Below are 26,742 nucleotides of genomic sequence, written 5' to 3'. Positions count from 1 at the left end.
GGTGACCAGTGTCCCCAGGGTCCCATATGACGCATGCCTCTCTTTCTCTAAATGCTTCTCTACAGTGTGCCATGGCACAGGTCACAGCCCTGGCCCACAGACTGCTGCTTGCCATGCCACCATCTCATTAACACAAAACACAAGCCATGTAAATAAAATATATTTTTAATGTTATCTGGCCTGGATACATTAGACTTAAACATTTCAAACACTCTGAAGGCAATTAGCATCTTCATCCTCACAGCTGTCCCAGCTCAGTACCATACAGTGAATGGTACTCCATTATTCCGGCTGGATTGCAATGAATCGTTGCAGTGAAATTCTTTGGGAAAAAAAAGAGTTCTCTTCCATCTCTTTTTTGTTCATCAGAGATTGCCACTTCATGGGGCTGAACAGGAATCTGCTGAAGCCTGCTGGCCTATCTTAAGGAGCATCAGTCTGTCMGTGGGTTAAGGGACACAGCAGCAGCCTCCCTTGTCTGAGAAGCAGAATGGTGATTTATTTCTTTTTCTGCCTTTTCCGTTCCACTGCTGTGCGCAAGGCCTGCATAATGAGATCTTCATTATTCAGGATGTTGTATTCACCAAGCCGAACCAGACGATCATACACCTTCTCAGTGTATTTGACTGAGTATGTTGAGTAAGGGGAACAGCAGCCATAGAGATCAACTTTGCCATCCTCCATCTCTGACTCAGAGCGCTTCTGACCTAGGAGAAATGCATAACAAACCATGGCTGTGGGATGGCAATTGCTCTGGTTATCGGCAAGTAAACTCTACCAGAGAAGGAAAAGGAGATGTCCCTCTCCAGAGAGTTCGTGATCCACATCAGTCTTATTGGGCTTTTAAAATTATTTTTTTAAATAAATATTTCTTTTTCAAACAAGCAGCTCAGTCCCTGGCTCAGAGGGGTATCAAATGCTTCACCTGACTAGGGGACAAGGATGTTGATTATTCCTCTTACATGGGTCTACACTGCAGTTTTCAGGTGTGCCTGTAGCTCATATGGCTATACCAAAGTTACCTGCAACCTAATTAGTCTGGGGATTGAAATAGTTTGATCATGGCAGGAAATTTGACTGAGGAACTTGAGTACTCAAGCAGTTGAGCMCAGGCTAGGTGCCATCTTGCTACAGCTGTGAGGCTGGCACTTGCTAAAGATGGTAGGTCAAAGCTGGTCACATCAGCTCCATGATGAGCTGCAATGACACCCTAGTACTGCAGAGCAGACAGATACATGCTGAGTGTCTGCTCAGGACAGGCCAGGAGGACTTCACATGCATGTGACTCAAATGAGAAGGATACTCATTGCAAGTTAAAGGAGTTGAAGAAAGAAAATGGAAGCGAAAGGAAAGTGGCAGCCCCAGAATGAGCCACAACAGGTGAAACATTGAGCCATCAAAAGGAAAGGACATCCTACTTATGGAGAGGAAAAATGAATCCTGACAGTGAGTAGATTAATTCATAATAAAAAGAAGCTGCAGCACCTAAAAGGCACAGTAGAATGCTTCAATCTGTTTTAAATTGGTATTAAAGGYCAGCTTTAAAACAAAAAGGTCTACTAAAGAAAAAGGGAAGCTTTTCTTAGTATACAGTCTAGTCAAAAACTTACAGATTTTACTCATTTTATTGACAAGAGTTTATTTTAACTATGAAGAAACTTTGTGGGAAAAGATAAAGGAAAAMATGCAGGGACAAGTGTAATCTCTTTTACTGGAAAAATGTAAAAAAGATAACCTTAGGCAACGGACTGTTTGATGTATTGAAATGAGCCAACAGTGATTTTTAGGAGTTGGAGAATTARATTTATTCCTTTAATAGGCTGGCCATGCTGACAGTCTTTTTCTTACACGCTTGATTACTTACCTGGTGCTTTGTAGTTCTGGAAGGTATCRTTAATCAGTGGGAAAAATAGCAATATTGGAGCTCCTGGAGTCTCAGACCCTTCAAAGAGGTAACATTCCTTTAGCTTTTTCCTGTCTTCTTCATTCAACTCCACCTTGGGAAAGAGGATTCCTTGATCTGAGCAGTACTTACAGGTCTGGTCCAAAGCCTGGATCAAAAAACAGCAATACTAAGATTTAGAGGAGGAGCTCGCCCTAGGACTTCTTGGAGTACATCAACAAAGGAGAAATTTTCTCAGGCTGGCTGTGAGAGAGCTCTGAACCCCTACTGAAAAACACTGCATCAGTGGAGACAAGGGATTTGCTTTGCCTGAGTTCTTAGAACAAAACGCTGTCATCATACAAGAAAAATAAATGAGAATGTGTACAGCCTATAAATGAGGAATTGCACTGTAGCCTTAAGCTAAAAATGCTAGTGGTYAAGACTTAGTAGGAGCAATACCTGAGCAAGCACCCAAGTGTTCAAAGCTTCCAGATATATGGCTTTTAGGGAAGAAATGCAGACTACTTCAAATTCTCTCACCTGTATCTGAGATCCAGCACTGTAATTTAAGTGCAGGATGACATCCACCTTTCTCTCTGGTCTTAAAAGYGGCATGATGCTTGTATTGATGAAAAATCCTGTGTCGACTAGAGACAGATATTCTTCTGACTCTGTCAGCTGGTTGGGAAAYGAGTCTAACACAGTATCTAAAAGGAAAGATATTTCCTACTGAAAGTGAAACAGTGCAAAACCTATCTAAGACAACATGGTCATTCAGCTCTCACCCTCCAGCTGTGCCGGCCTGTTTTCCTCCCTTACACCATGACTGTAGAGCCCCTCTAGGCAGGGGGTTTGCTGGGTCCCTGCTCTTCTGCCTTCCCTGCTCCCACCACACTCAGGTTTGGACGAGCCACGGCAATGTTTGCGAAGGGGGTTTCTTGTGCCTATCCACTGATCGTCTCTTCTGCGCAGGGAAAGTCAGGACCATCGTCAGCACCCCGCAGCGCTGCCCAAGGAGGCTTATACCACTGATGCAGCACGGGCACGGGCTCTGCTCTGCTGCATGCTACATCCCAGTATACCACAACTCCCAGATCTAATTGTCTAGACATGGTCTTGGACCTTGGAAAACAGGTTTGAGACTGAACGTGGGTTTCTRTTTTGTTTTGTTTGTTTATTCTCTCCCAGGGCACATTGGTCTTCTCCTGATTTTCTCACCGCTTACCTTTCCATCTGCAGAAGTGCTTGTTCTCAAGGTAGTCTTTATGCATCTGGAAGCCCTTTAGGAAGTTGTGCTCCTGGGCGACGGAGAGGCGGTCTGTAAGGGCACCACGAATAGCACTGCCGAGGGGGCCAGGCGGGGTGAACAGCCGAGTCCTCAGCTCGTGGGGCTTTAGAGGTAGAAGAGGCTCTTCCTCTGCACAWTGAAAGACTGTTAAGTTTCACCTGCTTGGAACAGGGCAAGCTTGATGAATATAAAAAATAACTAATMAAAATCAGTGTTTTACGTGTTTCAAAGGCGTGGGATGGAAAGACTTCATGAGCACTTTGAAAAAAATGAAAGTGAAAATGAAATTTCTTTATGTAGTCCAGATCTGGACAGAAAACATGACCCAGCATCAGTCAGTTGGTGAAACTCTGCACCAGACATCCACATAGTCCTGRAACAGACTGAAGGCAGGCTTTGGAAAAGGACAACTGTTGTACTTATTTCTGGTAGAGTAGCTCCATACTCCTCTACGGAGCTGAAATCTTTTGGGCTTTATTAATCATTTGCAAATCAACTTTATTGCTCCTGAACATTTTACTCTTTTGCCAAAATCGATGCTGAGCCCTTCATGAACATGTCRATCAGAGGGCTGGATCCATGGACCGTCCAAGTATGCTTTACAATATGGAACTTGTAATCCAATTCCTTCTACAAAGGCACTGTGGCCTTTAAGGCAGCACGTAAAATAAAATGCCAAATATACTGTGCACATGTCACATAGCAGATGRATGTGATGATTTATCTAACATTAAATTTATCTAACAATAAATACACTTYAAGGAAAAAGTATGGTAACTCACCTATATTGTCGATTTTGTCCTGGGTCCACCTGTGCCAGAAATCCTCTGACGAATGGGACAAATTCCAGATATATAACACATTCAATGAAAATAAACTACTCCACATGCCTGTAAAAGGAAAGAATTCTCTAGCTCAAATGTTCACATATCATGAAGCTGAAAACTGTTACGAAATAAAACTCATGAGTTTTATGTTTTTCTTTTGCATGTTTTAAATGGATGCTCTGCCCTTTAAATTTGGCTGCTGGCTTTTAGAACTTATTTTGGCATACAGATTTTGTCTTATGGTATTTTGGGATGGATATATTTTCTTGTAATGAAAGGTGAGATGTTTTTGAATTCATGTGATTGATTCAAAGAAATTAGTTTCCAGGAAAAAAAACTACAAGATTTGTATAAACAAAAAAGGATGAAAATTTGCAATCTGAAAGATTTGGTGGGGAATTATACTTGGCAAGGAGCTAGCTACAATATGATCTGTCTCCTTTTCATTTGAACTTTTTCCATTTCTTCTATTTTGTGCATACATTTGTCTCTGCCCTATTCCAAATTGCTGATTTAGTAAATACTTCTCTCTGTCCCTGTGTGCAGATGTAAGGAACTTTCCTCTCTTTTACACACCCTCAAAGGAACACAGCCCACATCTGCAGACTGCAAGGCCCATCCTCTCCATTTCTAGATTTCCCTTTCTAAGAATAAGCCTGTTAACACCAACRGAACCGTTTTGACCACATATTTTGGAGCTTGGGAAACAATTTCTCTGGTTATTCCTTATGGCACAATTTCTCACTGATTTTTCATTCAGGAAGTGCAAATGTATGTACATTCACTAGAACAGTATGTTTTTTCCCTAACTCTAACTCAAGTAGCCAGACAAAGAGAAGGCTGTATTTCCAAAATTACCAAAATTATCATTTTGTCCCTATGTCTGGAAAACTTTGGGATACATAATTACATACAGCATCTTAGATTCTAAAGAAATAAGGCATTGTTCAATGATTACCTACAGACCTTTGCTGTAGTTTTCTTGCAGAACATTRTTTGATCAATATGCAATGCATTTTTTACACACTTTTGCTTTAATGTTATATAGTTGGTGTCTCAGTTTAGAGCTCTGCATAAGGCTRTGCTTCAGGATTATATTCTGGATGTGAATCTTGAAATCCACACTCTTATGTCAATAGCAAAAATATTTTTGAATATGACTATACTGTTTTCCCTCCAATCTCGCCCAGGCTATATGGAGATTGGAGCTGGTGTGGCCAAAGCAGACTTTGCAGAGCAGGCAGGTCCTGGTAAGTTCAAACATACCTTGGTTTGTTAGTGAGTTAGCAGGCAGGCCCATGTGAACTGTCTACAGGCARCATACACAAGACTATGAGACAGGCTGGAGACAGCGAGTTTGAAACTGCTCTGGAGATCGCTTTTTTTGGAGTAGCATGACCTGAATCATGGATTGCCAGGGGCCTGGATTTTGCTATTGGGCTGACATTAATACTATACTGTTATTCAAAAATAACTTTAAAAATCAAAATGATTATTTGTCACTTTGAATTGTCTTTTTTYACAGCAAACTGATTTTATGATACTAAGTATTAACTCAGAGAAGAGATATTTATTCTCTCCAATGAAACTGCCCTGCCAGCCATGCACTAGTGCTTTATTCGTTCTTGATTTACGTATCTCACAAATAAAAAGAATTATGCAGATGGTTTCAAGACAATAATTTTACCTTCCAAAAAGCAGATCCGGGATTCAGGGAGCTTCTTCATCAACCGACCCATGAAGAACTCACTGCCAAAATCCTCAGAGCGAACAAAGGCTCCATATTTTGGCAATCCCACCTCATAAGGGGTGAATTCCACCCATTCTGTAAGAAGGGGCATAAAGAAAAGAACAATGTTTCACTATGGCCCCTTGGCTGYAGGCAAAAATGATGTTGTCATGAGAATAAAAGGAGTTAAAAAGGAAAAGGATTTCTACAACTCAATCTAATATTTTTGACCAATAGCAATGAATTATGAGTGYGGTACAAATGAAAACCAGTGAATAAGAAAAGTCTCTGAAATATTTTTGAATACCCTGCATAAAAGGTCAAAATTTCGCCTGAACTCAAAGACATTTTGTCAATATACATCAGCTGAGGTCCTGGTCTTTAATTGAGGTAGCTTTTTTTTCCTCTTCAAACTAAAGAGACCGTCCTCAGATCGACCCTTTTAAATATAAAGACAAATGACTCTCAGAAATCTCGTAATTACCTTTGAAATCCAGAGTGCTATAGTTGTTCTTGACATTGACTGCAGTATAAATAGGCAATGGGTTCTGACCACGGTCAATGGCTCGTTGCTGATCTGAGAGTTTATGGTTGTCTTTCTGTAATTCCAGAAAGATGATTACATTATGACAAAAATTACCATAGAAATGATTTCTCTGCATCTGAACTTGAATGGCCGTAAAATTCCTGCCTTTTAATGTATAACATGTGTGGAGTTTATATTATTTGAAAAGTTTCCTATTTTCCCAAGTTCCTGTGAGACTCTTGTTACAGAAATACCTGCAACCTATTGACAACTATTTATCCTAGACTATCTGATGACCCCTTAACATGAAAATGGAAGGAAATGGTCAAGGACAGAAAGCAATACTTATGCTAAAAACTAGTTTAATGTGTTACACTGCAACTTTATGCAAACYTTTCACATGTATTTCACAAGTTTGCAGACCATGTTACTCTCTTTCATAGGCACTAAGATACTGTAATTTTGTTACTTCTAAACAAAATACTTGCAGACTATGTCAGTAACTCTTGATGTAAAACAACTGTGTTTTTTTCAAAAATGTTAATTCTGGAGTTTTCTCAGAAAAAAATTATCCAAAACCTCACAAGCAAGAATTATATTTTCCACTATGGATGGATATCTAAAATACTGCCACCAAATGCCTTGAAAATGACTGTGCACATGCATACATACAGAATCGCATAACAAACTGCTTTTCTCAGAACAAAAATGAAAGTCTTATCTCCAGAAATTATTTTTCACAAAATTGTAAACTCTGCTTTATGGCATACTGTACCCCATCATGTAACAAAGATTCYAGGACAAGCCCCCAGAGATCTATAAAAGTTGTCTTGCGGCCCTCTCTTTTCCGTTGACACAGCTGCTTTTTGTAATACTTCAGATACTCCATGGAAAGAGAATTTATTTTGCATTTTGTCATATGCTTTCGAGCCTCGCTGATTTGCTCATCAAGATCCTTTTGTGACCAGTCAGCATCTCTGTACAAGTTTGACATAGTCCTAGGAAAAAGAAATACATATTGAAGAGGAAAAAAAAARGGGGGGGTCTGAATTAGGCAACAGCTACATTTGATGTTTCTGTTTTAAGTTCTTGATTTAAAGTTCAGTAAAAGTTTTCTRTCTTAAATTATGTGTTCCCAAAGAAACTATCATGTTCCCCTTTAAAATCGATATTCCTTGTCAAAACAACTTGAACATTTTTCCATAAGATTTTTTTTTAAGATCCTTGTTTTCATGCTGTTGCAAATCGTGTGCCTTCGTCCCATGAAAAGATTTCAATTTGTCAAGAGAAGGTAGATCAAAAAATAGGTCTATCAAGAAGGTGTTAGAGGTTGGCTGGATGTAAGCTTTAACCTCCTTTGGTGCATTTGTGTCACGAAGAAGATTTATGGGAAGAGCTGCTCAGTCCTACTCACCATGTTGTACCGGACAAGCCAGTCAAGTAGGTAGCAGAGTCTAAGAGATGGAGCTTCTTGAGGCCCARCAGACTGCCATACAGTGCAGTCAAAGATCTCATCCCTCCTCCTGTTGTCATGATCGCCACCACTGGGRTCTGAGTAACACACACACAGAAAAGGCGGGAGTAAACCAACAGGCAGACCTGGAGTGGGACGCCGGGCTCTCGACGGAGACCTCCTACTACACAAAGCCTAAAGCAGGACAGCACAAACTTGCACATCGCACATGCCTAAACAGACTTCTTTCCATTTGGTTTCAACTGAACCAAATATACCATCTATTTTATAAAGAAGGTCAGGAATAATAGTAATAGCAATTTTTAATTAAATACTGACACTTCTYTTGAATGTGTTCAATACAGAAGTTTGGTTCAAAACAGAAGAATATACAGTCATCAAAGAAGAAAGAAACAGTAAGATAGAAAGCATCAGTTGTAAAGGTAGAAAGAAAAACAATATCTCACAGGTCTAAGGAAAAAGAGGAAGGATTATCAACAGGGATGATAATGATAGAGTAAAGATTGGGGAAGAAGGGTGAGAAGAAAGGAAAAAAACAGAAAATAATTGAACCGGGAAGGAAAAGAAGCCATAGCCCAGGAGCATTTATGCAGAGAAGAGTAAAGTGGTAACAAAGAGAAAAAAAGGTAAGGAACTTTACCAACTCAAACTGTAGCAACCTGTGAAAGGGTCGGAGGACAGCAAGTAAAAGAGCATGAGAAAGTGGGTCAAATGAGAAAAGGGAGGATACAGATCCTTGAGGAACTGTACCAATTTTCTCTTCTTAACAGGATTTGCAGAAACATGGGGAGGTGCAGGACAAAGGGAAAATGGCACTAGAAGAAAAGTCATACATCTGGACTGGGATGGTGACAGGACAGAGGGAGGAGAAAATCATAGAATACTGGAACAAACTGGATTATCTGGGACCCTTCATTCCCATGACAGTGAGGTGCAAACAGGAGAGAGATACGAAGATTTCACGACTTAGCCAAGGTAGGTCTTGTGGGGACTAAAACAGATGTTTTGGAGAAAGCGGAGGGGAAGGTCTAGACAACAGCAGCAGCTGATGTAAAGAACAGAAGGGCAAGTGAGTGCAAGTCATGCTTATTCCATGGTACCTCTCGACTACCCAAGCTGTGGATATAGTGAATATTCAGTATCATATAAGGTGTTCCCACTGCTAAACACTCATTAGATGTTTTGAATGTTTGCCCTACAGACCTCATGATCCAGCAGATCCTGTTCCAGCTGCAGGACCTTCTTCAGAGCAGCAGCAACACACTTCTTCCTTTTACGTAGAAAATCTTGCTCTTCTGCACAAAGGTCAAATCCTAAACGAATATCAAGGTGGTCTGGGCTGGAGCAGAGATCAGGAAAAAGGAATATTCCTTTTTATTATTGATGGAAAATCTCAAAATTTACAATCAACCAATTCCACAAAGCATTGCAATTAAAGGAAGATTCTTTCCCACACTCCCAAACACATACACAGTGCTGCATGCAAGAATGATGGGATRGGACTGCCAAATTTCTAAGGAGTTATCAATAGAAAACTTAAGAAAAGTCTTTCCTGCAGTTAATTTCTGAGGGATCTACTGGCTGGATTTTGTCATATTTTAACCAGTACTGACAGCTGTATGAAAAGTTTCTTACTTTTATGTGGAAATAGGCCACAAAGTATGCCTACTTCATGATCAATAATACTAGATGATCAACTGCACTGTGCTACAGAAAAGCTTAAARACTGTGCTGAGGATAAAGTCAGCAGAGTCATGCAAAGATAATCRGCTAATGATATTATTTCTTCTATTTTATGCATCATTCCTGTATCCGTATGGATTATTGACGCGTCTTGTTACTTTTACACATACAGCTTCAGTTTTCAGTGCTCCAAGAGTGTACAGATCTCTTACCAGTCTTCTGCCTTCGCATGTARATCAAACCCTTTATCCTGGAAGGCAAGAATGGGAGAGGCCTAAGTGTGATAATCAGCTTGAGCATTCCTCCCCTTCAGCCTCAGAGGGAATTTAATCATGCGCTATCCTAGCAATCTCGGCAAATCAGGGGCTCTGAACAACCCAGCAGCCTACGTGAGCTGCCCGCGATAGACTGTTGTCAGGGAAGCAGTTCAGTAATTCCCAGCGCTTTCTAGTAAACGTCTTGACACGTCTGCTGTTTACAGAGAAAAGTAATTATAATTAATACGTTATCCCTCCCTATAAACATCACCTCTCTCAGGCTATCAGAAGAAGGACAGCAGGGATAAAGGCATCACTATTGTACACATCAGCATTTGCTTTTCACTTTCTGTGGTTTATACTCCACAACAACAGTAATCCTTTGATTCTGTAAGTATTTTGCTTAACCATGGATCTAAAGGTGCTTTACAGAGCATGGTACTGCTTCCACTGTTAGTTCGGGTGCCCCACGGGCGTGAGAGGAGGGGAGCAGCAGTGCCTCCACATCAAGCATAAAGTAAGATCAGGACAGCATGACAAGATTCCCCATACACCTGCACCCATCCAAACAGRGCAAGATACAGCCTGGCTTTATCACCTAATGATCACCATTTTATATAATTTTGGCATTTTTGTTTGCAYGCTTTCAGCATCAGAAAGTGCCTGGCAATCATCAGAGCATTTCAAAATCGTCAAGTAAGTCAGGAAAATTCCCAGTCTCCTAAGGAAGAAACTGAGGTCTCTGCTCTTCAGACTCACTATTCCCATTAAACCACATCAGCGCAATGAGCTTGGGCCCCCCAATCCCATGCACAGARTCACCAGTCTGTACTGGAGTGAGACCAGTCTCCTCTAAGGCAAGGAGAAACACTGCYAAGGACAGCAAAGAGCTGGACGTGGGGCTCCAAGGGACTGTACAAATTATTGAAGATGCGAACTTCAACACTCAGATTTCTTAACCTCTCCCACACAACAGCGGGCACTCACCTCTGCTAAGATCATTTTTTTTCCACTTGGAAGGGAATGAAGTTCCACATTTGGGGAGCCTGCTTTTCTAYCATACAAACAGGAGTGCTGAAAAATATATCAAAGTTTATATTGTCAGAAACGTTCCTCTCCTTCCACAGAGAGAGATTAATGTTACTATTGTGCACATTATATTAYGTGCCATTAGTCTATTTTATTAAGTCCAGTTAAAACATACAGTGGAGGAATGAGGTTTTTTCCCTGGTAGCGTAACATCCAGTGCTGGCTGCTTATATTTGGCGTAGTGGAAAGTGGCAGGAGCGGCGGAGCTAAAGACGAGGTCGGATCCCAGTGTGATGTCTTGGGTGCCCTCATAAGACCCCTTCACTTTGAAGAGGAATTCTTTTTCTAAATAAGTGATAAAAAGCAGACCGAAAACAATTTTGTTATCTGTCTAGAAATAAAAGTAGTTACAAAATCTTTTAGGAGGCTATTTTCTGTTTTGGGTGGGGTTTTCTTCATTTTTTCGACAAGACTGGCCAATTGCATAGCATTAGCGTCTCATGATTTAAAAACAGCTGAAAGAGAAATAACCTCACCTGATGCAGATTTCTTCTGCTTTTTCTTCTTCTTCTCAACCACTTGAACTTCCAAGCAGCATATTTTGCGAGACTGTAAGAGAAATGAAACAATAAAATACTTTCTGACAGGGAAATTTTCAGTTTGAGATCATGTTTCCTACTCTATAACCTGCTACTGCTGATATGAGTACTTTATAGGCCGTGCACTTAGCTTCCTGAGAAAAATTGATCCCTTAATGGCAGTCTTGCTCTCAGATTCCGTCTGAAATGAAGGGAAATCTCTGAGAAATCAGATGCAGCCACYGCAAGGCAGGTGGCAGTGGTGTGGAGGAACAGGGCTTGCACAACGGAGCGAGTAAGGGCAAGCTAAATAACAGCTTAGAGTGCAGAGATGCAAAGGACTAATTTAAACAAAAATACTGAGGAAACAAAGCTAATCAAGGAGGAAGTGCCATGGTCAGAAAGTCCTTGTGTGCAGGTCTGAACGCAGGAAATGGTGTGCACGCGGGACAGGATAAGCCCCGTCTCTTTGGCAATATGGGGAGTTCTGGAGCAACAATATCCAAGGGACAGCTCACAACTACCCCCACCTCTGTCTTTCACGGTAAGGTACCTGGTAGGATACGATTCATATCTAAATCACTCCCTTGTGTTGTCTTTGCAATATCGGAGGAACACTAGTGTGGGGAATCCTACAGCTCTTCCAGTCACAACTTCTCCATAGGTGACACACATAAGGATGTATCRTGAGGCAGATGATGAAGAGGGAAATCACGTTGTTTCARTGCCAGCCTYGTTTACTCAAAAAGTAYGTTGGCATGATGACTGTGAGTCAARTGGAAGAAGTGTGGCAATAGGACAAGAGAGATGACAAAATGAAACACTCACCACTAGTACTCCATTAGTAATGATGGTTTCTGGAGGGCCTGAACTACAAAACAGAAAGAAAATTACATTTTTAATAACTCAGTATAATTACAGTATAATTCATGAGTCACACTCTTCTCTTGATTTTGATCTTGTTTTTTTTTTAGCTGTGTATTGAATCCAAGGRAAAAAATCCAGGAGAACTGCAGTACAAGACTCCTCACTGCTTACTGTCAAGGCACAATCATCATGATACTGGCTATTCCAGTCCTGGAGCTCAGCAAAATAAAAGTGCTATAGGGCCAAACCATGTAGTGAATTTCTACTAAGCCCCAAGCTGAGCCTGTAGATGACTTCAACGACTCCAGCTTTTCCAGAATTGCAGCTTGTCCAGTGACTGGACAGAAAGGGCTCTAGATCAAAATATAGTGCATTATTTCAGCATACTGTTATGCCAGAAAGGGAGACAAACCCCCAGCTAATTTCAAAGTCAATCCAGGAAACTAGAATGAACATCAGTCCCAGTAATCTGGTCTTAACTAACACACAGGAGAGAAAAAAAATACCTCCCCCCACACCCTCCTCGAGATTTTAGGGAATTCTCCCTGTATGCTTGGAGTTCGTGGAAGATCATCCAGGCATGCACTAATTAGTCAGACAGCACATACCACAGATTCCATGGAAAACCACGTTTGTTGTCAATATTAGCAAGGAACAATGTATTCTGGACAATTATATTAGATTATTTCATGCCTCTGTTGGGGATTTTTTGCTGCGTATTATGTTACTTTTGAACATTTACTCACATATTATCCAGTGCAAATCCAACCTCCAGCTCCTCTTTTCTCTGGAAAAATATTTTAAAAAGAGGGGAATAAGTATTTGTCACTAGTTTACTGGAAGCTTTCATAATGCAAGTTCCCATTCTCATAAGGTGGGTGTGCGTGCACTATTCACGACTGGCAGAGTACGCAAAATCCAAACACCTGTCCTTTCGCTCGTGTGTAGCTCCAGCCTCAARGTTATTTTTTGATACAAAGATTCTGGATGTCAGTAATAGCAGGATTTTACACAGAAAAGAAGTGAGCTTGCCTGCTTCTGCTGGGGGCCCCTGATGCCTAATGAACAGACCAGAGTGAGATGCTGTTTCAAACTGAATCCACCTGTGGGAAGATAAAGAAGATCTCCTGCTAGGAGCTGTTGAATCCTTCTGGTGCAAGAAGAACTGGTGACCTACAAAGCAGCTGTAGAAGAGGATAACTAGCTTGTTTGGCAACATGCTGAGAGCACGTATATCTAACATTAAGGCCTTCTCTGCTGATAGCGGAGGAGAGTAGAGTTCCTTGGTAGAAGACAATGCAGGAAAGAGTAAAACAAAAATGGGGCAGAAAAGCGATGAACAGAGAGATAGAAATTGTACTCCACATTAATTATGTGCTTAGTGGGGGCAAAAGTACTTATTGCATTAAAGACATCCAAAAGTACAGATAAAAGCATAACGAAGGCCTCAGAAATGTGAGTTCTAACTACTGTAACTGTGCAAATGCAGTAATGAAAGTGGATGCACCACCCATAATCACCTGCACAATAATGAGTTAGATTGTAACGGGCAGATTGTTTCCACTCTGTCAAAGGGCTGGTGGAAGTCTGMGCACTGCTCTTCTGGTGCTTCGCAGCAAAAGGAATGCTCAAAGAAGGCATTTAAAGGTAATGAACTGCAGAGAGGAGTTTGGGTGTATGTAGATAAGRTAATTAACCAATTGAATGGTGGATGACAGACACACCAAGAAAACAGGAGGGAACTGGAAAAGGAGAAGGACTGCCTGAATGTACCGCAGGGTGGGATACACCTTTTCAGCTTTCAGGCTCTGGCTGCTCGATCCTGGTATTTGGTTGCTGGAGCATGGTTATCTAGGCATTTACCAGTGTCCCTGGGTAAAGAAACCACCCTGATAAGACCAGTGTTGCTGGACAAGGCTGAGGGGAGCTTGCTGTCTGGCRAAAAGGAGTTCAGAAACAGGCTCTGGAAAGGCAAATTGCAGCTAATAGCTGAACAGCCATACTGTACCATGCCGAGACCCTGGGAAGCCAGTAAAGGGACAAAGTGGTTAGTGATGTTGACAGACAGCTGGAAGGAGCAGCCAAGACTACCCCCACACCTTTCTGTTGGTCAGCATTGCTGCTGTCACAGGCATATTGTGGGAGACCAGTGGTTTCCTCAAGAAGTTGCTTCTCTTTGGACTGACTCTGAACATCCTTGAAATATAGGCTTCAGGGCAGCCCTACCAAGGTGCCGTACTAGGCTTCTAAATACACAGGAAACTTCTGTAAAGTCACCTACAGTTTTCACTGCAAAGACTTCATCTGTCCCAGTCGGCAGCAGAGATCCCCAAGATTCGTAGCTGRCCTTTACTGTGTAATGCAGCACTGCTCCCGTGCTTAACATGGGGCGTTAGCTATCCCCACTGTCTAGAGGTACCGAGCGTCTAGCCAGTCCCATGTTAAGTGGGGCCTGCCCACACGTGCAACAAAGCTGATGTGATGGACCTACACACAGCTCAGATCGGTGACAAGGCGTGGAGGAGCAGCCAGAGGACACACCCGTGTTCCTCGAGCTGTTCACACAGGGTGGGGGGTTTTCCTAGTAGCACACGACATCCTTCCTTACATGAGCTGCCCCATACACCTTACAGAGGCAGGGAGTATTTCAGTCCTACTGCCATGGCTGTTGTTTTGGCCTCCTTGGTAGATGTTAACAGCACATGAAGGTTCTCCACAGAAATGAGCACTGAAAATTCACATCTCTCTGCACCTCGGCACTGGTAGTGGCAGCAAAGTCAGACACTGGACAAAGGCTTGATGCCAGGCACTCTGCTCAGACGACCCTTTGTAGCTACATTRAGGTGAAACATTAAGTCATCTTTTACCACTTTAGAAATGCCTGTACTATACAGGCCCCAAATTTCCAAGTGCAACTTTCAAAGCCTCTCCAGATGTTCTAAACAGGAATATTTCGTGTTGCCAAGTTGAGTGATGGGATTTAGACAYGTTATTTGAACACCCATGTCAGAGCCTATAATTAGCAACTATTTTTATTCTAGTCTGGTTCGACGTTTGGTTCTGATCACAGAGTCATCACTTGCTAATTACTAGGTTAAGTAACAAGTTATGACAGAAAGCATCATGTGACTTCTRTTGCTAAGGACAAACTCATCTAAGATCCTCCATGGGGGCTGGCTCAGCAAAGAAACAACTTTGCAAAGACTTTTCAAGTTTGCTAGTCTCTGTGACCAAACACATCAACACAAAACTCTTCACTGTGCCTGTGGATCCGGGAGAGAAAAGGCTTTCTCAAATCAGAGTGAAAAACAACTTCCTTTTAYAAGGCTGGGCAATCCATTCACAAGAAGGAAAAAAGAAATGCTGCAAATAACATTTTAAACAGAAAAGCAGATGAAAGTGTTCTTATTAACCAACTCCATTTCTTTTGTCAGACCTCACCTGTGCATCACACTTGAAGTGCATGAAGACTTGTTCTCCCAGGGGAAGTTTGGCTATATCAAAATACACTGTGAAGAGGTGATCATCTTCAGTAACAACATCCTTATCACAGAGCTGCAGCTCCAGCACATTCTGAGAAGGAAAGGGAAAGACTTAGAAACGTGACAGGTTTCATTCAAAGTAGAAGATCCTGAGGATGATTCTTTCATTCAGCTTTTGCAAGGAGTAGGAAGAAGGAAAGAGAGCAGGAAGGAAAGGAGGTGGAGGGGAAATTAATTGTATGTACCCATCTGCCTATGAGGAGGAATGAGGAGAGATTAAAGACRTGTCAAAGATCATATTCTACATGTGGCTGAATAATACACTTGTCTTTCCTGGCATGGAATAACATCGTGAAGACACATGTTATTCTTGCATATTTCTGCATCTTTTTCCGCCTCTCAAGAAAATTACCGATGTCCCCTTTGCAAAAGGATGAAAGCTGGTTATTGCTCCCTAGATTACAGTTAACAGGGAAATCTCCGCTCTGTACCTTGACCTGACCCTGGATTCTGAAGTAGAAGGTTTCATTCCAAACTGGATCTTTGCAGTTCTTGATGGTTTTAGTCTGAAATTTGTCAGCTGAAGCAGTTGGCAGCCACAGGCTCACGTAGCAATCAGTCTGGCTTACTGCATGTTAGAGAGACACAAACACAGCTAGAATGAGAATTTACTCTAGAAGACTGAATGAACGGAACAACATGAAGCTTTGTTTTCTAAAAGAGGGACACTATGTTACCTGATTTGTCCAACATAAAYGTTACAATTCAAGTAACAGGAATGGAGAAAAAAAAGAGGAACCTGATTCTTCTCTGAATAAAAATAGYTAGAGATAATAATAAATGTATTAAAAACAAAGAGTTTTCTCCTGACACATCATCAATCAATCATTTTAGCCCAGAATTAAAAAAAAAAAAATCCAATTCTGCAGCTCTCTGTTCCRTCACTTGAACTGCCAATTTGTTTATGTTTTATTTTTCAGATTTGGGRACCAGTTTCAGCTCTTGCAAAAGGGACAGTTGCAACAAAACCAGAAAAGTGAAATGTTAAAGAGGGAATGCACAGAGAAAATAAACACACACACACAGATTAATATTGAGGAGTTTTAGCACCGTAGAAATGCAAGCAGAAAAATGCTGTACACAGGTGCATGCTTGAAAAAAAAAGAACTGTATTGTGGGCTAATTAATACATAGGAACTACTAGTTAGTGAAGTCATAGTGACTTTGTCCATGGGTTTGAAAGGAAATTAGATGTGATATTTGTGTTAGGATATTTGGGTCATGTGCTAGATGTGTTGTAGTTGGTAACAAAGCACAAGGTCAAAGCTGCAAGAATACATCAATTTGACTGAAAAGATTTGTGAGAATTGCATCCTAATACATTAGCCARCAAGGCCAAGAGACATCTGGAAAAATGAAGTGGTAGGGGGATAAAATTAGATACAAACAGCACATAGCAGAGGGTAGTTTTCCAAGCCTTTCCTTCAAGCAGTAGTTTGAGACAACCATACCTCCGTGTTTCTACAAGGGTTAAGGAAACAAAGTGATTGCTTTGATTTTAGCCAGATAAAACTTTAAAAAAGAACACAAAGAAAAATATTTCTTGATTTCTGCATAAGTAAAACTATAATCTTCTTCTATAATTCAGGCATGAGGTGTCAGAAATGAACCTACAGAAAGTAGCCATTCCTAACAGGGCTATATCTGGGAAAGCCGGCGCTCAGCGAATCAGAGTGTGCTTCTCGGCACTTTGGACTAGTTATCTATAAGAAAGCTTTGAGTAAATAATAAGTCTGAGATAAGGTTACTTCCTCATCAGAGTTTGCTGCTTTATCAYAGCCAGTCTGTGTCTTCTGTTACATAAATATATGCCAGAGGAAACCACAGGAGACCTTCCAATAGTTCTTGTTTTCGGAAGACAGTAACTGCTCTCCCTTTTCCCTTTGGAGATGTAGAGAAATTTGTGGAATAGCTACAGCTGAAACCTTGTACAGTCATCTCTGTGCTGGCATGCAGAATATGGCTAAAACAAAGAACAGGACCAACAACTATACTCATTGCTGAAAATAGTATGCCTGTGAGGGGATTTTCTCCATCCACAGCAGAAATCTACAAAGCCCCTTTCCTTGGAGCAGGACTCGCTAGTCCAACAGAGAAGGTCACAGGAACTGTGCAGATCGCTACYGATACTCACAGACATCTGCCTGGTGGATATTTCTTGCTCTTATGACTCTTATAGTCAGTAAGTAGCATGGAGACAATTCTATCTGAAAAAAAAAATACAAAATACAGGAATGAATACTAAATGTACACAGCATGTTTAGAAGATAGAAATGCCTGGGAGTGAGATATCCAAATCATAAGCAGCTTACACAGTTAAATTTTTCTATATGATTACAAAATGGCCAATACATTTTTTTGTACTAATATTTAAGTCAACTTAAATGACTGAAATGTTTCTCTACTAGTGTAACATGAGATGTAGACTTGTATTATCATAGGAAAGTTCTTTTCTTTCCAACAAAAATCCAGCTATGCAAAGTGGTAAGATTCAGACTCAGCTTGAGAGAGGTAGTCACTTGGTGAATTTTTAAGGCAGAAAATAAAAAGTTGCATTAAGTTCTTTGTAAGTGATAAAATTATCATTACGTGCATTAGCTTCCATCCAGTCATCACCCATGTTCAGTCTCCTGGCCTATGAAATCTCTTTTTCTCATCAAAGCTCTTTTAAACATACAGTACTCGCCGGCATTAAATGCTAACCTCTGATCTTCATGCAGCTGTTAACTTCAAAAGAAGAGATCTYTACTTTGCATCCCACCGTGCTACTCACTGTAGCATGTGTTTTCTCATTTTCAGGASCACAACCACCTCTCTCAGGCTGAGCTCACTTCTGAATTTTTGTTGTGAGAATTTTTTCTCTAGTTTTGAACAACATGAGCCTTTCATGCCTGGAGTTTCCATGCATTGCTCCAAATACATGTAGAAAGGGAAAACATTGTTTTAAACTTGACCCTGTATAAGCAATTCTTGCTACTTTCCTTTGGCTTCCTTCTTTCATACTAGGCCATATTTTCTACATTAAGGCCTTGTGCTTCACTTCTTAGTCTCTCAAATTCCTGTTCTGTTTTCACATTTGAGCCCAAAAGATRCCTCCCTACCCCCATCCCTTTACCATAAAATAAACAAATAAATACATTTACTTTCTATTTCCATTTGAACTTTCATTTTTAGAATCACGGAGAATGGAAAGAGACACGATATGCTAGACTATAAATCAGTAGGAAAACGTTACTCCAGAGGTTCTGGTGTTTAGTGGCACTGAAGGCATGCAGACAGGTAGTGATGCTGCCCACTGACTCCCCTCGTACTGCACCATGACTGTACAAGGGCCAGTGCCAGTCCTGAAGTGACGCTAGGACGATGCCGACCTCGTTAGTGCCACTGAGAAGGAGACGTGACACAGGCACCACGGGAGAGGAGAGCAGGGCTTCTGCCCTGTTCGAGCCTGTCCAAGCGAAGCAATTGGTGCACGCTCTGTGTTAATAACATGCCAGGTTTACCTTCTGTAAAAAAGTGAATATTCATCGCTAGTCACAGACTCCATGAAATATATTTCTACATGGTGCCTTATGTAATATTTAACTTGAGTGTATTAATGCTTGCAGCTGGGGCTAAGGAATATAGACTCAGAGAATCGATAAGGTTGGAAGGGACCTCTGAAGATCATCTAGTCCACCCCCCCCCCCCGCTCAAGAAGAGTCGCCTAGAGCATGTTAGACAGCATGTTAATATGTTATATTAACAGCATGTTAATATATACTGTCCAGGTGGGGGGCAGTTAGCAGGTTAATGAAGAACGAGATGAAAGTAGCATTSAAGTAACCAAAACAGCCAGTCCTAGGAGCTAGCAGCAGTGTCTGTGCTCAGCTGCATACTTGGTGACTGGCTATGTGAATCAAGAATGTCAACAGTGTTAAGTATACAAAAACTAGCTCAGGATAAGACCATCAAAGGCACTTGCATTTGTGTCTAAAACCGAGCTCCAAGGGAATATAAACGAGGTAGGTACAGGCAGAAGATGTTCAGTAATCAGAGAGCCACCAGAAAGGTGAGGGGACTCTTTTAAGACCTTGATGTGCTAAGATATCAGTGAGGACAGAACAGAGGCGAAGAAAACTGGAAGCAGCTAAGAAGAAATCCGGTGCTGAGCATACTTTAGTGCCTAATTTTTTTTTTTTCGTATCCTGTGCATGTTGTTAAGATTCCCTGATCTTATTTTTGCCATATGAAGCTTTTGCTATGCTGCCTGCTAGTTGTTGAAAAGCAGGTAGCTGTGGATTATCAATGCAAAATGGAGGCACAGATCATCTTAAGGGAGCTACACCTCAAAGGGATGCTGGAGAAATGACTATAGCCAGGAATGTAAAAGAGTGACATGAGGAAGAGCTTGAGCTGCTGGTGGTTGGCTTTGGAGAAGGTGTTCTCCTGGAAGAGCTCAAACCAATTTAAGGAGCAGTGTCCCCTGGAGTCACCCTCATGGTCTGTGGTGACCCAAAAGTATCAGAGAGGGAGCACAGATTGAAGAAAGCCTTGCTTGTACTTAAGCATGTGGACATACCCTAATACAGTCAGGAAATCTTACTGAACGTCATACAGACACAAATAATGAACCTAATTCTGTCACAGGTGTGAGTTTTACCTAAAAAAGTTTAGAGGTTTGTTCATTGTTCTAAACTTTTAATGATTCTTGAACTACAGAGAGTTGCATTTTAGAATATATTTCCGTTCAACTAATCAACAAAAGATTGAATATTCTTAAACTCTAAGCACAACACTTGTTACTCAGCATCTTAAYTCAGCTCAAAACAGAAAGGACGGTACCTAACTATTAATAAATGGCAATAAACTAGMGATAACAAAGCCAGAAGAACCTCAGAGCACTCCTTTGTTTGGTGCCACTTTTTTCACCCAATACAAAAATAATATTAGTACAAATCATATCCAGCTCATCTAGCGCATCTCCTACAAACTCCATGATTCACTRATGTCCAAGGAGCAGAGATGGAGCCCATCATACTCTGGGAGATCCTAGACAATTTAGCAGGCTCCATTTGTTCCTTACAACCATTACTGTTTTTTTTCTTGAGCCAGAGTCAAGTATAGCAGTAGCTGTAAAGAGATGGAATAAAGTGCTATCACCCTGTCTAACACSGAAAGTGCTCTCTGATGGCACAAGCAAACCTCATAAAGAGTTATTTTATTGGTGGAAAAGTACCTTTTTAAGCAAAYCTAATTCTCTGATTTCCCAGAAGAAAGATTTCATGTGAAATGCCTGAAGTCCCCTAGGAACTAGAGGTTGTGCTTGCTTGTGTGCTTGTAGAGGCCAGAAGTCAGCTTAACCCAGGAAATCAAGTGTTGAAAAGCCACTATAAGATTGTGCCATACTCCTTGTGRGTGTAAAAGTGGCACAGTTTCACAGCTATTATTACTTACAGGGGCAATAAATTTGCCCTTGTGCTTTAGCAAGACATGCTTAGCAGGAAGCCCATTCAGACCCACCCTTTTAAAAAATACTGATCTCATTAAAACAAGTTTCATTTCCCCTTGTAAGGACAGAAAACAACACTAAGACTTCAACAGGAAGCAAGACTGGGCAAGTGAAGTGATTAAAATGATAAGCAGGAGAGAGTTTCACTGAGGAAGCTGGATGTGCTGTGGTAGCTAATCAGCCTGTTAAACAGACGGTGAAACCCATCAGTTCTCACCCTGGTGCCCCTCCAGCAAAAAAGTCCCTTTTAGAGTTTTCTTTTGAAAYTCTGCTTGGCAGTACCTTGGTAGAAGACGTCCACTGTTCTCCATCAGGATGCAGCCTCAGAASTCCATCTCCTACTGGACTGGTTTGCGTGATCAGCTCCTGCAATACGAAGGGCTAAAGCTACCCCTGGAAAAACCATCCTGCCTCTTAAAAGCAATCTTTGGTATGAAWTCATAACTGTGAAACAGAGAACAAGAGCCCATGGCCAGTGCCCTCCCTAGAGCCTCAGTGGGTAAGGATGCTCCCTGYTGTACCAGTGGCACAGCTGGCATTAGGATTGCCCCAGCAAGCCTGAGCAGAGGCTACCAGGCAGGTGAGGTCCACCCTCTGGTGACACACAGGGAAGAAGGCTGTGCCTAGCTCTGCCTCTTAAAGAGACAGCAAACCTGCCTCCAGAAAAGACACCTTGTAATTAATTTTTCTCCTTGAAGCTCATCTCCGTGCTATTTGGTTCTTCTTTCTAAGGTTACATATATCATGGTTCTGAAACGAAGAAAATTCAAACTGTGCAAAAGGGCTACCTTTTAAATAAGATCTTATTCCYCAAGTAGTTTTCTCTTCCTTCCTATGGCTTGCTACCTTTGTTTATTTGTTTGTTTAGATAATGAACTCCTGAAGTATTGACTTTCTTCTTCCTCTGCAAAGTCATTTATAGTCAATGATAGGTCAAGCAAGCAGTGCCATCTTTGCACTGCATACAGCACAATTGCTGACATCTCAGACACCTTTGCTTTATTCTGTGCCCTTCTTACCTGAGACAAAATGCCATTTTGCTCCGTCATGGTCCCTGTTACGTGCGTGTCCAGTGCTATCAGTGGCAGGGCAATTTCACATCTCCTAGCTCCCAGAGACACCTGTGGTTTAAATGTCTCATATGYAGGTGAGCAGCTGTCTTATAAAGTGACTCAGAGCCCCACCTCTGTCTGATTTCTCAAATTCAGAGGCTCCCCTCCCATTTTCTTACACTAGGAAACTGAATCCTGTGGCAGAGTAAGTCATAATAAGAATAACAAAAATTAGCTTTGCCTGTACAGTGGCTGGAAGTGTGCTGTTCGAGTCACTTTGTGCAATACTGGCCCATGGCAGCGTTACAGCTAAAGTTAAGAGAAGGATGCCATTTTACCTGAACACTGTATTTTCACTCAGCAAGTCCCCAAAGCCTGCAGGAATATATGCGTTGCAATAAGATGCAGCAACAGTATGTTAACTGCATTTAGGTCRTTTGAGATAGTAAGAAGGACACAACAGCTAATGGAAAAACAAGGACAATGCCATTGCTCTCAGACTAAATTGGCTGTAGCAAAAGCCAGCTTGGTGGTTTCCATACCACAAACCCCTGCTCTCCTAGGTCTAGGAGTGCAGAGCAGAGACACTCATGCAGAGTTTATATCTAAGTCCGGCAGGGCTGGATTTCTCCTCAAGTGGTTTTCTTTTTTGCTGCCTTCCTATGGCTCGTTATTATTATTTTTTTTATTTAGACAACAAGTCCTGAAGCAATGACTTTCTTTAGCCTAGCTCCACGCCCRTGAATATTTCTGTGTCACTTCTAGGCTTGCGTTGACTCTGGCCATAATCTAGCTATATTTAAACACTTGTGCCTGACTCAATGAATCCTGTCAACTGGAGGCAAAACACGGTTCCAGCTCCACACTATCCTGTGCACTGGTGGAACAGCTCTTCTGCAAACCTGACAAACCRGCCACCACTGCAAGACAGCTGCACGTACCTCTGGTAGCACCAACGAACCCATACTGTGGAAACCAGCATGGCTCACAGCTCGCTAGAAAAGGATTAAAGAGAGCAGTCAAAAGCCACCGTATCTTCAGCAGGTCAACACAACTTCTGCAGGGAGGAAGTCTTTTGGCTTCCCTGTTGTCCTGGCATATTGTCTATGAGCAAAATGTCAGATGTTTCCTGAACATTCTTGAGCTTAATTGTGAAATATTATTACTAGCCAGTTCAATTTCCCTTTGCATGTTCCCATGTCAAATAATATCAGCAGCTATCATGGTCAACTTGGTAAAATAAATATTTGCTATAGGCTACGTTATTTCATAAGACTGTGAAGAATTGTGTCTGCATAGACGGCATGTTTCCTCTATGTGCCAGCTGCAATTATATGGCTGGATGAAATGCATTTTTCATTAAGTTGTAGAAGACCTTTRGCAACACCTGTGTTCTTCAGTCATAGTTAGAGGCGATTCTTCATTATTTCACCTCCTTGGAGGACTAAGCTACAAACTAGACTGTTTGCCAGCACAGAGCTCAGAGAAATCGCTCTCATAGTGCTGCCAGCTGACAGGCGTCCAGAGGAGCTGATTGCAGGACTCCATCAACCTGCTTTTCGGAAGAGTTAGAGAGAGCTTGTGCTGAGCAGGTACGTCAGGCAGGCCAAACCAGGGGTGGTGATCACAGCTTCCCAGATCAAAGGGAGAGTTTGCACCTGTGCATCCACCACGCAGTCCCACACACATTAGTGTGACGAATGTCCGGCAGCAAGAGCATCAGCCTAGCTGTGACGCAGGTTGCTCCTCTGCGGTAGGAGGTACAGCAAAGCTGTAACCACTCTTCCGTCCTCAAGAGTAATATTTGCAGTCCACATCAGAGACAGACCTGGCAGGATTTTTTAGCAGGCTGTTCTGCAAAAATAGGTGTGCTAAATTTAATTAAGCACGTATCAGACGGCGTGCTTGATCCCAGTCTCGGTGGATGTGTAACTCCGTCTTATGGCCCTAGGACATCTATATTCATGGGAAGACCTAATGCAGGAGGGAGGGACTAAAGCTCACTTTATTCCCTGTGAAATCTGACTCTGAGACTTTTTTTTACTCATTGTGCTCACCACAAGTATTTGGTACTTCCTTATACTCTTTGCCTAAATAACAACAGTTTTGTTTTCACTGGAACAAGGAACACACTGTGAACCTAAAGCTTATTATTGAAATGCTTGAATACATGGAGCAAGGCAGAATTTTAATTTTGCAAACAAGCCTTTATTGTGCAATATTATACATACATGAAATATTTGCATGTAACTAACATTTCTTCAGAGGTGGAGGCGGCAAGAGTTTATGGCCAAAAGTGTTTTTTGTTCACAGCAGGCATTTCAGGTTCAAATGGAAGCAATTCTCAGGTAATATGCAGAGCACACAGCACCAGATTTCAGATTATCACTAGTGAAACTACCATAGAAGAAAAAAACAGAAGCATATAATTGTTCAGAACTCTGAGTGTCCTAAACATCAGTATTAACGCTCTGATGTTTAGGCTTGCAACATTACACACAATTAGTTGCACAAAAAGCTGAGGATTGGTTTGATGTCCCAAATGACAGAAGTGTTGGAAAGTGTCGTTGTGAACAATTCGTAAAGACATTTTTTAACATTGGTTCTTGCGAACATGAAAATCTTCACATGGTGTCATTTTGCACCAAGCCAAACATGTTATCTGGCTGTAAATGAAGCCTATTATTTTCAAGTTGGGCTCCTTGGGGTGAAGAGGTAGGCGTTATTAAAAAGAAGTTATGTTTCAAAGCAAAGCTTTATGGAAAATATTAACATGAAATGTTTTAACATATTTGAGCACTTTCCCTGATTTATTTTAGCCCCAAACTAGGATATCTACTTAACCTGGTAACTCCTTTTTCATTGAATAAACTCTTTGTTCAAAAATTTTGTTCAACTGTCATAAGGACACAAAGTTTACTAATTAAAAATGGGTGTTTTCAATTGAACTTGCTTCTGGAATGCAGTAGTTGTTATGGATTTATTATTTTTACAGCTCATCCTCAGCACTTTCAACAGTTCAGAACAGACATTTTCCAGAAAAGGGGAATATAAATAATCTCACAGGCCCACAAGTTCTGCTGGTATTTTTGTTGCTARATCCCATCATTTTAAGGTGGTTTGAGCTGTTGCAGACTGAGTTAATCCTGCTCTGTGCACAGTTTGAACTAGAACAAAACAAAGAAGCATTTTTGTCGATGGGTTTATGTCCTAAAACTTTTTTTAAAATTGCATCGGGTTAAACAATAAGGTTTTTCAATACATAGTGGAAGTAAAATATTTTCATTTCAAGCACATTTTCTTTTTTTAATTAATGAAAGAAAGTTTAGCATGAGAAGTAATTCAGCTGGGAAAAAAATACACTGTTTTATTTTGAAAACTTCAAAATAAAATTTTGTTTCTTTTTCATCTCCTTTCAACACAAAACAATCAAAACTGACACAAATTCAGAGGATTTATGTGTTGATGTGTTCAAATTATACCTTTCACTGGAACAAAAATTTCACGTGAAAAGCGCTACCTCACTTCCTCTGAGATTGCTGCTTTCCTTGTATATACGATTCATTCACAGTCCAAAAGGGCTCAGGAGACAGGTGGGATTCACAGGTCTGCCTGTGTGCGCATGTATTTGTCCCTACAACACTTCCAACCTCTTTGGTTTCTCCTCAGGATACTTGCAAGACAGGGTCACTTCAGGGACCCAGTGCCAGCTTCCAACCCCAGAACTCTGCTTCTTGCTCTCCGGGCTGCGCTCTTGGACACCGCTCCTCCGAGACGCTCTCTGATACTACACTCTTACCCACATAGTGTGAGGAACAAAGCGGACAGCSCAGAAGTGGTGTTTTTCCATACGTCCTTCGCACACTGGTGTGCACAGATGGGAAGAAGTGCTGCTGTGGCTCATAGGTCTGGCTCTGCTGCAGGTGTTTGTCAATAGATGAACGGGACCAAGTCCGAGTAGCAGGCGAGTTACAGGCAGAAAGGAGAAGGAAAATAGACTCCTTAGGGAGGTGATCAGCAACACAAGGCAGGTTAGAAAGGGGAAAAGCAGCATCTCAGATTGTCTTCATTTTCCAGGTTTGGTGTGCATTGTGTTCAATGAAGAAAAATTTTGGAGGGCAGAAGTTCATACCCTCTTCTTAYGGCCGGTAGGCGTGTTAGCTGGGTTGTATTACTGCAGCACTTTGGTGTCATAAAATGTGTTTCCTATATGTCATACACGATAATAAATTAGGTTTAAAACAACACTATTTAAAAAATCTAATAAGGACTTTAGGTAAAGTGTATTCTACAGACGATCTTAATTTAGGRAACAAAGCCTATGTGAAGATTTTACAGGCAATGTCTTTGATTTCCTGGAGAGGCCACTTTATGGGAATGAAAAACCCCACTGAGCCACCTGGGGTAGTTTCTCTCCATGGTGCAGAACAGTMAGTGTTCGAAAAGCTTTGTTCCTTGCAGGCACTAGAGCACGAGAAACTYCTTCACGACAATACAGGCAATTGGATCGGTGA

At 41.3% G+C, this 26,742-nt stretch overlaps 1 protein-coding gene across 1 annotated transcript; it reads right to left on the bottom strand.

Annotated features, from left to right (window-relative positions):
• Nucleotides 1–284: 284 nt before the first annotated feature.
• LOC146598737 (cytosolic phospholipase A2 epsilon-like) lies at nucleotides 285–23,581 on the bottom strand. The gene is made up of 22 exons (XM_085299804.1): nucleotides 23,530–23,581; nucleotides 22,276–22,277; nucleotides 21,459–21,542; nucleotides 17,820–17,892; nucleotides 16,117–16,253; nucleotides 15,585–15,716; nucleotides 12,890–12,930; nucleotides 12,105–12,147; nucleotides 11,235–11,307; nucleotides 10,874–11,043; nucleotides 10,657–10,743; nucleotides 9,625–9,662; nucleotides 8,933–9,068; nucleotides 7,670–7,806; nucleotides 7,031–7,253; nucleotides 6,214–6,328; nucleotides 5,688–5,825; nucleotides 3,956–4,063; nucleotides 3,111–3,302; nucleotides 2,426–2,592; nucleotides 1,865–2,051; nucleotides 285–707 (listed from the first exon to the last, which is right to left on the bottom strand). Exons 1-22 carry the CDS (start codon nucleotides 23,579–23,581, stop codon nucleotides 499–501), a joined length of 2,544 nt encoding a protein of 847 aa, XP_085155930.1. The 3' UTR covers nucleotides 285–498.
• Between the last annotated feature and the right edge of the window lie 3,161 nt (nucleotides 23,582–26,742).

The sequence above is a fragment of the Rhea americana genome, unplaced genomic scaffold, assembly GCF_003343005.1.
Source record: "Rhea americana isolate MKP2758 unplaced genomic scaffold, rheAme1 scaffold_155, whole genome shotgun sequence".
Classification (NCBI taxonomy): domain Eukaryota; kingdom Metazoa; phylum Chordata; class Aves; order Rheiformes; family Rheidae; genus Rhea; species Rhea americana.
This window is presented reverse-complemented; position numbering and strand designations above follow the sequence as displayed.